The 14,293-nt window shown below is 41.6% G+C and overlaps 1 protein-coding gene and 1 long non-coding RNA gene across 3 annotated transcripts in view; one reads left to right on the top strand and one right to left on the bottom strand.

The window, feature by feature from the left end:
* LOC101076026 (copine-9-like) overlaps positions 1-14,293 on the top strand; it is a 45,546-nt gene that overhangs the window by 4,736 nt on the left and 26,517 nt on the right. For both annotated transcript variants that reach the window (XR_003887934.1, XM_029834242.1), the window contains exons 3-6: positions 9,597-9,643; positions 10,547-10,650; positions 11,190-11,229; positions 11,667-11,746. Coding sequence is in view for 1 of the 2 variants with exons in the window: in XM_029834242.1 (XP_029690102.1) it covers positions 9,597-9,643; positions 10,547-10,650; positions 11,190-11,229; positions 11,667-11,746 (271 nt within the window). In the remaining variant the exon portion in view is untranslated. The remainder of the gene's footprint in view (positions 1-9,596; positions 9,644-10,546; positions 10,651-11,189; positions 11,230-11,666; positions 11,747-14,293) is intronic.
* Positions 6,859-7,490, bottom strand: LOC115249237 (uncharacterized). Its single transcript, XR_003887935.1, has 2 exons — positions 7,339-7,490; positions 6,859-7,250 (listed from the first exon to the last, which is right to left on the bottom strand). It is a non-coding gene; the product is annotated as an uncharacterized lncRNA (long non-coding RNA).

The following is a 14,293-nucleotide window of genomic DNA, read 5'->3' as shown; positions in this document are numbered from 1 at the left end:
CTCCTTTACACATCCACCAGGCCATGGAAGAGGCCAGCTGTCTCAGACAATGTTGCAAGGCTGGATGAGGCACCGTCCCCTCATCACATGCTCCACCTCCAGTAATGATGGAGTGAAGCCCCTTGAAAAAAGGAGGCCCACCCCACCACTGAGGGTGGTGTTGTGGCTCAGCAGCACCTGCCCTTCTCACTCCTTCTCCCAGTTCGCTTTGATGCCTCTGTCGCTGTGGGCCTCCTGGAGAACATGACATCAACATGTTTTCTTCTTGCTGTGTCGAACACAAGTGCCCTTTTTTTTTGCATCCCTGGCTCCGTTGACATTCAACGTTCCAATTTTGAATGTATTCATGGCGAGGGGGAAAAAAAAATCAAAGACTGTTATAAATAAATACAAGGAAACATGGTAAACGTTTTTTCAATTCAGCTGTTTCCTCGCCTTGCCCATGTGCTTCTTCAGCCTATAGATTTCAGGGTCTGTGATGTCTGACGTTGCCTTATTCCTAATTAAAAAGCTTGCTGACCAGATGAAATGGAGCCTGTCAGGGAAATATGTTCCCAGATCAAGGCCTCTCATGCCCTTGGTCTGCGTAAGGAACTTTTTAAACAAGCTTGGAGGGTACAAGTCAATTTCCTGCCTGTCTGGCATTGTCCAGGACAGTTCGCTGAAGTCCGACATGGACTCGCAGTCGCTGGTGTCTGTGCCTGCTGCTGCATCCTCCAGCCTTCTGGTTTTACCCCCTTGTCCTTCATAGCGCTTTTCCGCTTGTTCCGCCACTTCGCAGGAACAAGCCACCACTCGGACGCGCCACTCGTGCCCTCACCTGCACTCACTGCTCCCTCACCTGTGCCCACTGTCTCCTCACCTTGCTCCCCTGTGCTCACTCCTCCCTCACCCCGCTCACCTGCCTCACCTCACTCACCTGTGCTCACTCCTCCCTCACCCCACTCACCTGTGCTCACTGCTCCCTCACCTCGCTCCCCTGTGCACTACGTTTTTGTGCACTACAAAGTGGTAATATCACTCGAGCCTACATGAATTGCTTCATTACTGCCTGTCAGTGCAGCATTGAGCTGCTTACTGAAGATACAGCCTATGTATTTTGGCATGAAGCAGAGAACAGAGGCGACATGTACAGCGAAGTCAGTCCGGATTGCAATTGCCATCCATCCATTCATCCATCCATCCATCCATCCATCCATCCATCGCTTATCCGGGGTCGGGTCGCGGGGGAAGCAGCCTAAGAAGACAAGCCCAGACTCCCCTCTCCCCAGCTACTTCATCCAGCTCATCCGGTCGGATCCCCAGGCGTTTGCAGACCAGTTGAGAGACATAGTCTCTCCAACATTTCCTGGGTCTTCCCGGGGGTCTCCTACCGGAGGGACATGCCCTGAACACCTCACCAGGGAGGCGTCCAGGGGGCATCCTAACTAGATGCCCAAGCCACCTAATCTGGCTCCTCTCAACGCGGAGGAGCAGCGGGTCTACTCCGAGCTCCTCCCGGATGGCAGAGCTTCTCACCCTATCTCTAAGGGAGAGCCCAGCCACCCTACGGAGGAAGCTCATTTCGGCCGCTTGTACCCGTGCTCTTGTTCTTTCAGTCATTACCCAAAGCTCATGACCATAGGTGAGGGTAGGAACGAAGATCGACCAGTAAATCGCATTACTGCGGACACTGCACCGATCCGCCTGTCGATCTCCTGCTCCATTCTTCCCTCACTCGTGAACAAGACCCCGAGGTGTTTGAACTCCTCCACTTGGGGCAGGATCTGCTCCTTGACCCGGAGAAGGCACTCCACCTTTTTCCAGTTGAGAACCATGGCCTCGGATTTGGAGGTGCTGATTTTCATCCCAGCCGCTTCACACGCAGTGGTGAACCGATCCTCTGATCATTGGAGGTCACGGGATGCCAACAGGACCACATCAAGTGCAAAGAGCAGAGACCCGATCCTGAGGTCACCAAACCGAACCCCCTCAATACCATGACTGCACCTAGAAATTCTGTCCATAAAAGTTATGAACAGAATCGGTGACAAAGGGCAGCCCTGGAGGAGATCAACCCCCACTGGAAATGAGTTCGACTTAATGCCAGCAATGCGGACCAAACTCTGACACCGATCGTATAGGGAGCGGATGGCCCGTATCAGGGGGCCCGACACATACTCTCTGGGGACCACCCACAGGACCCCCCAGGGATACGGTCGAATGCCTTCTCCAAGTCCACAAAACACATGTGGACTGGTTGGGCAAACTCCAATGCACCCACGAAGACCCTGCTGAGGGTGTAGAGCTGGTCCACCATTCCACGCCCAGGACAAAAACCACATTGCTCCTCATGAATCCTAGGTTCGACTATCCGGCGGACCCTCCTCTCCAGTACCAGGGAGGCTGAGGAGTGTGATCCCCCTATAGTTGGAACAGACCCTCCGGTCTACCTTCTTAAAAAGAGGGACTACCACACCGGTCTGCCAATCCAGCGGCACGGCCCCCGATGTCCATGCAATGTTGCAGAGTCGAGTCAAGTTCCCAGCAAACCCTCACAATACGTTTGGGTCTGCCGGGTCTCCCCCACCATCGGAGCCAACTCACCACCAGGTGGTGATCAGTTGACAGCCACCACCTGGATTGCAATTGCATCAAGTGTATTATCAACGTTAAAGCACCTCTACTTATGTAATTCATTGGTGAGTCAGAATTTGTCTTTGGACAATTTTTTCCACATTGCTTAGTCATTGAATAATTGAATTTAGTCTTTGTTGCTGCATCAATTTAATTTTCTGATTCCCTTCTCTGACTTTACACATGTGGTGTATGTATATCTGTCCAATCAAAACATTTGAGAAATGATAAATACAGCCTTGATGCTGCATCATATTAGAGGATAACAAAGGCAAAACGTCCATCAATGGTGGAACTTCTAATTGTGCTACTGTGGTAAATTTCTTCTGGTGGTTGACAGGTGATGAGAAAGGAATCTTCGTAGACACCGACTTGGTTTTAAGAGATGTTTATTGGAGAGAACAGTCATGTATTGTGCAGCTTGCCCGAGGGAGGATTTCGTGGTCCCAATGGTGAAGATCTCCAAAGTGCTTTGTTCGGTAGACCCTTATATATGGTCAAGTAAACACATTCCTTTCTTGTGACTGCATGACACAATATAACCAACCAAATGGTATAGAGTTCAGTCTGAGAGCCCAGGAGCCTGTGGACCCCTGTTGTCCTTCACAGCAATTCCACTTGGCGGATAACAAGACATTAAATCACGAGCACAGAAAAACATAGATGACAGGACACAAATGGGACATGTTGAGATAGTGCCAGGATGGCTGAAAAAGAAGATAAGATCTTCAAAGCTAAGATCCTCAGAGGTCAAAAGTCAGGATCTGCAAGGGATCAATACACATTCTTTAGACATTACAGAGAGAATAGGTAGAACATAAAAATTAATTAAAATAAGCTGCCGGTAGAGTCGGGTTGGGTGGGTCAGTGGGGTCGGAGGTCAGTAGGTAGGCATACAGCTTATGAAGGTGGCGATACCTGTAGATGAATACAGAAGGGGGGGGAGCAGTAAAACTAACATCACTACATGATCCTCTCGCGGGGCTGTTGAATGAGAGAAACTGGTGGTCGACAAACTTAATCCAGTCCTATAAGGTCCAATTCTTTTGCAATTCCCAACCTCGGTGTTCTTTGCATCTAATTGATTTTTCTAGCTTCACACAGCTTTATTTTACCATCTTTTGGAACCAGAGTATATATATACAGTGGGACCTCTACTTATGAACATCTCTACATGCGGATTTTTCAGGTTATGAAGCGTCTCAACGGGAAAATATTTCCTCTTGTTACGAAGGAAATTTCAGGATACGAAGGTCAAAAATATGCTACCGCTGCTACTCCCAGCTCACGGAGTTTAGCAAACACAAACTTGCTTGTAGTTGTTCTGCCATTGGCTATCGCCTAGCATTTTCCTGTCATCCCATTGGCTAGGAGGGACGTCAATATTTACAAGTTTGTGTGTATCCCAGCGTCGCCTTTGTTTCACTTTTATTTATTGTGGTTGTTCGTGTGTTTGTCCATTAGATGGCGGTGTAACCACAAGTGTTAACGTTCGTTGCTAGTAATGACGGCTAACGTAAGATTAGCCTGTAATAGAGTTCATTTTGTTCCTGGAGAAGCCTTGCACTGAATTCCTACATTTATTGTGCGGTAATCTAATTGTAACATGTATTTGTTACATATTTTGATGCATTTTTATGATTTATAAAAAAATTATGTCCGAATTTCTGGGGGCTTGGAACGGATTAGGGCATTTACATGGAAAACACGTCTTTACTTAAGTAATTTTCAGGTTACGAAGCAACTTCTGGAACGAATTAAATTCGTAAGTAGAGGGCCCACTGTATTGTGAAAATGTTGCTTTTTTGTAATATATTGATTGTACAGTCGCCTGTTGTGCACCGTGTGTATACTATCACTTTGCTTCAATTTTGTGCAGGAATTGACAAAAAAGAAAAAAACTTCTTTAAATACATTTTTCTGTACTCTCAAATAATTAATCTGTATTAATTTCTGAATTGTTTTTAGTTTTTTTTCCATCAGGATGTAATATAATCAAGTCATCAATCACTCACTGGTATCACACTGTTTTATGTCTCACAAAGTGATGGTTACACCAGACCTTTGAGAAAGCCTTACTGCATGGTATGTATCTATGTCATCTACCTAAATATGTTTCCACTTACACTCAATGTCAGAAAGCTACTGATTGCAGCATTGTATTTCATTTTCATTCCTTACCCAATCCTGGCTAGATTGTAAAACGATTATAATATATTCAAGGCATGTGTGACCTTAACCACAGTGATGTTGTCCTTGGAGAAATGCTAATAGCCTTTATGCATTGAACTACAGTAACAAGAAAGGGAAAAATACATCAAAAGACATTTGGGGGCTTTTCTGTCATTTCCTCATTTGTAATCAGTTTGGTGAAAATAATGGTATACATGAGATTTTTATTCTTGTTGTCAAAAGCTATTTCACGACTCTTTTCTGGGTGGCACAGCTTTTACCATTATTTAACTAAATAATTTACACTTCAAAAACACCATAAATTGAGCACTAATTTGTGTCAAAATTTTAATCAATCAATCAATCAATCAATCAATCAATCAATCAATCAATTTTATTTATATAGTGTATTTTACAATCAAAATTGTTTCTAGGCGCTTTACAGAATCCCAAGGCCTAACCCCAAACAAGCAACAGTGGCAAGGAAAAATCTTGAGCAGGACCATGCTCATGTAGGGGGACCCTCCTGCTGATGGCTGGCTGGGTAGAGAGAGGAGAAGGGGGGAGGACAGGTAGAGGATAGAATAGGTAGGAGAGGAGGGGAGAGGAGAGAATAGGCACAGATAATAGAGAGTGCATACAGGAATACATTATATTAAGTAAAGTAAGCTGCCGGTAGTGTCAAGTTGAGTGGGTCAGCGGGGTCGGAGGTCAGTATGCAGCTCTGAAGGCAGCAATACCTGTAGATGATTACAGAAGGTGGGGGTGGAGCAGAAAAACACAAAAAATAACATCACTAGTCTATGTGATGGGGAGGAGAGGAGAGGGGACCATTTCCCAGTGATGTGACGGAGGCCTGTCAGGTGATCATTTTTCTGGGCCCCAGCAGCCTCGGCCTATAGCAGCATAACTAAGATGTTAACCTAATGATTAGACGACCCCCTAAGTATGATAATTTGTCTGTCTATGATAGTAACTGGGACTACAGAATTAGCGACAATAAGCTTTTTCAAAGAGTAAAGTTTTGAGCCTAATTTTAAAAGTAGAGATGGAGTCAGCCTCCCGTACCTGGACAGGGAGCTGGTTCCACAGCAGGGGGGCCTCGCCGCTAACTGCTCGACCCGCCATTCTACCTCTAGAGACTCTGGGGACCACAGGTAGACCAGCATTCTGAGAGCGGAGCGGTCTATTGGGCTGATAAGGTGTCAGTTGAGCAGTTTAACAGTTTGAGCAGTTTAACAGCACAAGTGTAATGAGATGATCAGCAAAGACAAATTAAAATGTTGCTCAAGACAACTCAAGAAAAAATTAAAGGAATGTTAAACACTGTGTCATGTTCCCCCTCTGCATGCAGTTCATGACTGTCTTTTATTCATCTCCACCACTAAGCTCCGATCACTCATAAGAAACATCCCACTTATCTTATGTAACATCATTAAACACTGGAGTACTGGCTGTTTTGAGCCACATGCGTAGCTGCTTCACTCTATTAAAATCTGAAGGAGACATAGTCTTCTCACTCTCACTCAGCCTTGAGTTTCTAAAATTATATACTTTAATGGCAAAAATGTAGCTAGGGTTAGGGTTAGGGTTAGTAATCATGTGTATTCATTTTGCTGTGTCTGTTCACTCAGGCACAGGGTGAATGCTTTTTATGAAATGTGATGAGGTGGGGGGCTTTGAGACCTTAATATTGTTCTATCCTAAAAATATATACAAGTTGCTCCTTGATTTTCTGGACAACTACGAGAAAGTTTTGTTTTATGTTATATAGAATTGTTAGCTCTCTCTGCATGAGTAGACTATCTTGAGCAAAAACTGTTATATAAGATGTGATCCAATTTGGTTTATTTCAGAAGTAAAAGTATGTAGATGGAACATTGTTTTATATGTTGTTTATGAACAACTTTAAGATTTTAATTTCAGTAATTAAAAGTCAAATAAAAGCCACACTGGGGCAATCCTCTGTAAAAAAAAAAAGATTGCCCTGCCTGCTAGAAAGACATCATCTCTCTTTATGTTAGGAAACAAGGGTTTTGAACAGAACCCGAACACAGGCCAGGACAGTGGTAAAATGGTCCGAATGAGTTTTATTGTCAGGGGAACACACAAAAAGACAGAAGCAGTCTTCCGGGACTGCAGGGAGCTCGGAAGTCAGCGTCTGCTCTTCACAGGTCCACCGGTGAGTCCTTAACCAGAAGCAGTCCCCCTGGACTGCAGAGGACTCGGGAGTCCGGCACGGCACACTTGCCGGCCCAGCAAACGGCATGAAGACCTAGAACGTGCCGGAGAGACACAGAAGACAGAAGCAGTCCTCCTGGACTGGAGGGAGATTGGGAGTCAGCGTCAGCGCTTCACAGGTCGTCCCAAGTGAGTCCTCGAACAGAAGCAGTTTTCCTGGACTGCAGAGAACTCGGGAGGCAGGCTCTGCACCACCCAGGTCCAGCAAATGGCATCAAGACCTAGAACGTGCCGGAGAGACACAGAAGACAGAAGCAGTCCTCCTGGGCTGAACGGCATGAAGACCTTGAATGTGCAGGAAAGACGGACCAAGCAAAGCCACGAAGCCACACCAACAAAGCCGCAACACTCCCGCCACCAAGCCGCAAAGAAAACACAACACTCTGGTGCTGATGGGCAGGTGCTCCCTATTTAAGTAGGCGACCAGATATTAATTGCCCACAGGTGCGCCTGCCTGCAGTGCCAGCTGCCGCCAATCAAGCTCCTCCACGCCCCCAGAGGAAAAAAACAGACACAACCCTGAACCCCAACACTTTATTTGCCAAATTTAGTTGTTGTTTCAAAGGGATGCCTCGAACATTATCTCCCCAGACAATTCCGCCATAACCCCGGCCAGACATAAGGCATTGACTGAAAAAGTGGCATTGTTGGCGTTGTGGCACTGTTCATCAAACCAAATAGTCACTGTTTGGTTTGATTAATCAGATAATATCAGGCAAGCTGTGGCTGTGCCAAACATCATAGTAAATCAGGTCCTTAAAATTAAATTAAATCACTTCACTTCCTCCAAGAACCTTGCCAATCTAGTCTTCCAAGTCTCAGATGCAGGTTATAATACTCCCCCATAGTCTTTCTTTAAAATCACTATCGAAGAACAGATCTGTTGTTTTCAGCTTTACTTCCTTCCCTGAAATGCATGGTTTTGGATCTAAGATGCCAATAGCTTTATTACCATAGGTTAACATGTAAAACATTTGAGTTAATGGAGGGATGGTCAACAAAAATTAATTTAAGGTCAAGGGTAAGTTTTGCTCCATGGTCCTTAAAGATTTTGAGTTTAATCGTCCAGTTACAGAAATTGCTTTTCAGACAATTATGACTTTGCCTCTACTAGAATACTAGATGACTAGGAAACAATTTAAATGACCCTGCTTTACCTAAATTACTCTGTGAGGTGTGTAGGTTAGAGATTTTGGTAAGACAAGCCATGAAAGGTATGTTACTGCATTGTTATGTAACTGCAGCTTTCAAGATTGTTTTGGCAAATTGGATAATTGTTAGCAAGACTGTTAGCGAGTTATGCATCATTTTTATTGTAGTTTGTGTTTTGTCTTGCAGCCACCGTTTGTCTTAACCGTTAATTACCCAATGTGCCTCACTTGCTTCTAATTATCCCTGCTCTCTTTCTTGTATATTTAAGCCATCTTCTCCTTACCTTCTGTGCCAAGCTTTATTTTGTTGGACCGTCCAGTGTACCCTTTGTGCTTTGTTCTTGTGTTCTGACTGTCTGGATTACTGACCTGATTCTGTCTGCTTGTTTGGGTTGCTTTAAGGTACAAACCCGAATAGAAAATGTTTAAAATTCTCAACCTGTCTGTTGTTTGTGACATGACACGAGTCCAGCTCAAGTAGTTTCCGAGAATTTAAGCAGATTCATCTCAAAAGTGTTATTTCTTCTCTTTTTAACTGAATGTCATGTTGCTGGATTTAAGAACAGTTAGCTTTTTGTCTTGTTAATAATCTTTTCTAATTACAAATCTTTCTAGAGCTCCACGGTGGAAAAACCTTTTTTACAAATTTCAAAATATGCCATTGCTATTACATTCTGAGTGGTCATTTATGATGACCTATGCAATATTTTAATGGCACTATACTGTAGTTGCTTAATAATATTACATCAAAATATATGTCTTTCATTAGAATAAAAACATACATCTCCATGGTGGACAAATTGCCATCAATGTTGAGTGAACCATAAATTTCTTTATGGATTAGAGTGGTCAGGGGGCTTAGAACGTTCCTTTAATATCCCATTGTACCCAGTTTAAGAAATTAATATAACAGGGAAATAGTTAAAACTTTTTACTGGTGCATAAAAGCCCCACCACCCTACAATATAATGGATTTGTCAGTCATCAATGGCAGCCAGCTGTTAGATTTTAAGTTTTTTAAAATCCATACCTCATACAAACGAGGTTTGATTTTCAGTTTCTATTGATAGGTAGGAACTCACCTATCAGTTATATCTGCAATGCATCAATCACATTTTCACGTGGGCAGAGTTTGATTTTTGTTCCCTCCTGACTTATATTTTATGTATTGTCACAACAACGAAGAAGAAGGGCAGCTGCAAAGCTTCCAGAGCAGAAGATGATGCATGTGTGGATGGATACATATTAATATTATAGACATAATTTAAAATATATGTCACTTATTGATTTTGTTATGCCATTGTTTTGATGCATGTCAGATGCTGAAGCTACAGGCATCACTTAGAAACAATAAATACTCAACTGAATGTTCCTTTTTCGTTCTATACCTTGAACTCCTGTTTTTCCTCTGTACAGTGGTTGTGCTATACTTGCAAGCTGTTGGCACCAAAGAATGGAGAGAGGTGAGTAAACCTTAATTAATCTCTGACAATGACATTGTCTGTCAGGTATGTGTATAGTATATATAATGATTTTTTTTTCTGACTTCTGTGGCACTAACTAATCCTCTCTAGAAGTTGAAACTACAGACAGTGTTATTACATTTAATGAAAACTAATATTGACATTTTAGGACAAAAAGTTGTTAAAAATCTTCTTTGAAATTGTAGGTATAACATTGCAGTATTTCCAAATGCTCTGTCACAAACTTCAATTCATTAACACAGATATGCATCCCCACAAAAGAAAAACAATTAGGAATTAGTGAAATTGGAAACCAACGGACAATACTCATAGAAATAGAACTGCTGCACACAATAGCATTTTGAATAAAGAGCCGATTCTGAGGCCCATGGATTTCTATTTAGGTGTATTTAGGTAATGGATAAAATAGAGACACATTTGATTGCGCAGATTATATTCATTGAATGCTGAAGACAGAAGGCAGAGGTATTGAGGCTGCAGGGAAGCGGTAACAAGATCAATAGCTCATTACCTGGTGCTGTCGGGTCTAACCATGGAGGCGAGGCTGGCAGCCTATAGGGATTACTGGTATAATTGCCACGGAGATGTTGGAACCAAATGGCCCAAGAGACACCGACTCAACACCGGCCTATAGATAGATCTCGTATAGCAGCCTAATTTCCCAAGAGATTATGGATTTAGTTAGCTGGACAGTAATGACACTGTTGCTGTTTTTTTTGTTTGTTTTCAAAAGAAAAGTGTGGAAAGTGTAAAAATAAAACATGGGTTCCTTTAAAATTTATTTCATTTAATTTACTTTACACTCTAAAGCAAATATTTTCTCACTCATCAGCTTAATAATTTCTATTGTTGAATCAGTATCAATTAGCATTTCTTTTGCAGTTTGGCAGGACAGAGGTAATTGATAACACCCGAAACCCAGACTTTGTCAGGAAATTTTTCCTGGATTTCTTCTTTGAGGAGAAACAAATCCTACGTTTTGATGTGTAAGTAAATCAACCACATATTTGTTTGTTTTTTGTTCCAAATAAACCAAAACTCCCACCAACCACTTGCCTACCAACTATAAAAAAGATCCACTGTAAAAAAAAAAGCTACGACCATCATGTCTTCAACTACATTTAAATAATTTAGATGTTGCAGATTATTTGAACAATTAAAATTTATGTTGTAATAAATGTGTTTATGGATCTCATTCATCCATTTCATAGTGATTTTTTAAATTGCACTTCTAAATTAACTGATGGGATTCGGAGAGATATATATACACTGTGCTGGTTTACTGAATGCCATTGTTACTATTGGTGGTAATTTGCAAGTCAACCAGTAAATCAAAAAGTAAACCAGCACGGTATATGTAACTCTGGGATTCCCAGAGTTAAGCCAAGAATTCATTGTGGATGACTGTGAACTTTCATCAACATAAACCTAAATTGTGTGCAATTGTGAGCACTAACAGCAATTTTTCCACAATGAAACTACTCATATAGTGTATCCCAATTTCTTTGACATTTGTTTCTGACAGCTACAGTGTGGACTCCAGAAGCTCCAATATTTCCAAACATGTAAGTTTATTGTGCCAAATGCCAGCTTTGAATATTGACAATGTACATTCATTCATGCTTTTTTTTTTTTTTTTTTTATAAATATCAATTCCTGGAAGAGCAGAAGGTAAGTCGCATATCAGCAGTTATTTAATTATTTTCTGTCTGCTTTTCATCATGTATTTGACTTGAAAGTAAATGCAGACTTGTGGTTTGAGACAGTATATTAAAGTAGTTTGTGTGTCTGGACATTTAATTACTTATTTATAACTGTCTTTTGCTCATGCAGACACAGCAACATGCTGCATTATGTTAAATGCTATTGTCCCTGTTTTATTTTATTATTATCATGGGCGGCAGTTGTTTGAATTCCATTCTTCTGGATTGGCCACTGTATATGCTTGCTTTCTAACCAATGTATCTGAGCTATGTGAACCTAATAAGGACTTATTTCTCCCAAGGACTTTTTGGGCCAGACGTTTTGTTCTCTTGGAGAAATCATAGGGTCTACTGGAGGGCGGCTTGAGCGGATCCTCTCGTGAGTAGTTTTGCATTTATCGTCTGTTGCATCAGGAGGAACATAATTGTTAGTATTTTGTTCATGAAAAAAATCTCTGCATTCAACAACAATGACAAAATTAAAGCAAAACAAGTCTCCTTTTATCCTGGGATAAAAACAAGAAAACAACAGAGACTGGTCATCATTTATACAATTTATGCTTGTTTAATGATACAAAGTATTGATAAATCCACTTACCATGCTGGTCATCACTAAATTCTACAGCTAGGAATAGGTAACCTAGCACAAACCAACAAAACACCATCACTCTGGGGGAAAATAAGTCATAAAAACACTCAACCAACAAACTGAAGACACACCACACCTTGGGGAAACCTAACAGTACTTTTCACCACCAAAGAGAGTTACCATCAGTCACTAATCCATAAAATCAGCCTCAAGCTCTCACCACTGTGGTCCACCATCTATCATTCTTTCTCTCTTTCTTTCTCTCTCTCTCACTCCTTAAAAATCATCTTATTAGCAGATTAAGACGATCTCAAAGTCGAAGGCGATCAACTGGAGAGGTAGAGTGGTAAAGTCAGACACAGACATAACACCACACAAAATGGCACTAGGTCTGTAACAAGCACAGCCACTATTCCCATATGGCCTGTGTCTGTGATGGTTGACTGCAGGGAATAGCTTCTGGCAGATGAGAAGCAGCAAAGCCCAGGGGATAAAACAAGGGAGGATGAAGAGAGGCAGGCAGGTAAAGACCAGCTAAAAGTTAGACAGATTCATCAAAAGTGGCAAGGACCTTGACAAAAGAGAGAAAGATGGAAAGAAGGAAAGGAAAAAGTTTAATAAAAACAGAGGGGAGGGGAAAAAAAATCATACTAGAGATTAAAAAAGGTTGAAAAACTAGGAAACAGTTCAGCCAAGGTTCTGAGAGGCCTAAACATTTTTACTGATAGGTCTAGACATTTTTAGTGCTGTCATCTTGCCGGGCTGAATAAGAAACACATAGCCAATAACAAAAAAAAACTCAGTATATAAAGCTTTAGCTATTGATTCCTCAACACCCACCCCCGGTATTTTTCATAGAACATATATGGTATTGGTAGCCTCCACATGCTGGTGGGTGTATTTTTTGTAGGTCAACAGTTTATGAAAGGGGCCTCATGCTGCATTGCAAAATTAGCACTTCTTTACCCTTACCTGTGTGTTGCTATGGCAACAATGGGCTGAGGTGGTAGTGCTATAACAATGATGCAAAAAGTACCCTTTTAAAAAATATGTAGAATGCCTGGTAGGTATATTACATGGACAACCATACAATGAAATAACCATACATTTAAACCTTTAACAATAATTTAAGAAATATTTAATTGTAGATAATTAAAATAATTCAGGCCATAGATTTGAAGATTTGATTCCCTTCATATGCCTCAGAGGATTGGCCCACCTCTGACATCACTCCCTCACATAGCTTAATCAAATCAAATCAAAACATATTTATTTAACATCTGTTACAATCAAAATTGTCTGTAGGCGCTTTACAGAATTCCAGGGCCGGACCCCGAACAAGCAACAGTGGCGAGGAAACACTCCCCTTTAACAGGAAGAAATCTTGAGCTGGAGCAAGTATCAATATCTCTGTGTACGCGAGCCTCAGTACTTAAGAATGTGCAGTCTTTCATTGTGCAAGGGACACGGTGATGAGGGGGCAGAGGAGGCACAGAGTTAAGTAATCATGAAAGCCTGGAGGAAAAAATTGTTCTTCAGCCTAATGGTCCTCTGCCATAGTTGGGCAGGGTTCTCCTGCGATGCAGATGGTTTCATTGGTGAGCTGTAAACTGTATATGTAATGAAGGGAGGGGATAGAGGCTGAGCTTACGATGCTGGAGGGTCTTCCAGCAGAATATGGTGTAGGTGGCATGATAATTAGGCTTTTCTGCAGTATGTTTGCTGACAAGAAAATTTGTCGCTCAATTTTCTATTGTGAATCATGGTGGTTTGGTGGTGAAGTGCAGTCTAAACTGTTGTGCATGAAAGAAGGGGTGCAGAGTTCTTTTGGAAAACATTTTTATCTATAATACTTATTACACTGAAGAATTGGATGATCGAATTTGGGACAGTCTCGGCATATCATATCATGTCTCACCATCTGAACAACACACTTCTTGGCACTATGATGTCCAAGTGATTTCTACCTTATTTCACAAACATTGTACCCCACAATCTTTTGATGGCTGTGTCTGATTAGGAAAATGCAGAAATTAACAGTTTATTGAAGTTATTATCATAGTGATTTGACAAGTCTGTTTTTTGTTTATGTCATAAAATGTCAGGGTTTTTTTTCTCGTGATAATGCATTAATGTAGATATGATAAACTGTTGATTTTGAAGGAAAGTTAGCATTTCTGATAATTTCATGTGGTTTAGTCCATGGGGTTCTCCTGATTTCTGCTATGTCAATTACACAAAACCTTACATACAGTTTATGCACTAAATGATAGTTTGTTTAGGACTGAGCTTTCATCTAGCAACCACATAGGCATCTGAAGACAAAATAAAATGTTT

The sequence above is a fragment of the Takifugu rubripes genome, chromosome 3, assembly GCF_901000725.2.
Source record: "Takifugu rubripes chromosome 3, fTakRub1.2, whole genome shotgun sequence".
Taxonomy (NCBI): domain Eukaryota; kingdom Metazoa; phylum Chordata; class Actinopteri; order Tetraodontiformes; family Tetraodontidae; genus Takifugu; species Takifugu rubripes.
Note: the sequence above shows the minus strand (reverse complement) of the source record. Positions and strands in the feature narration are given on the sequence as shown.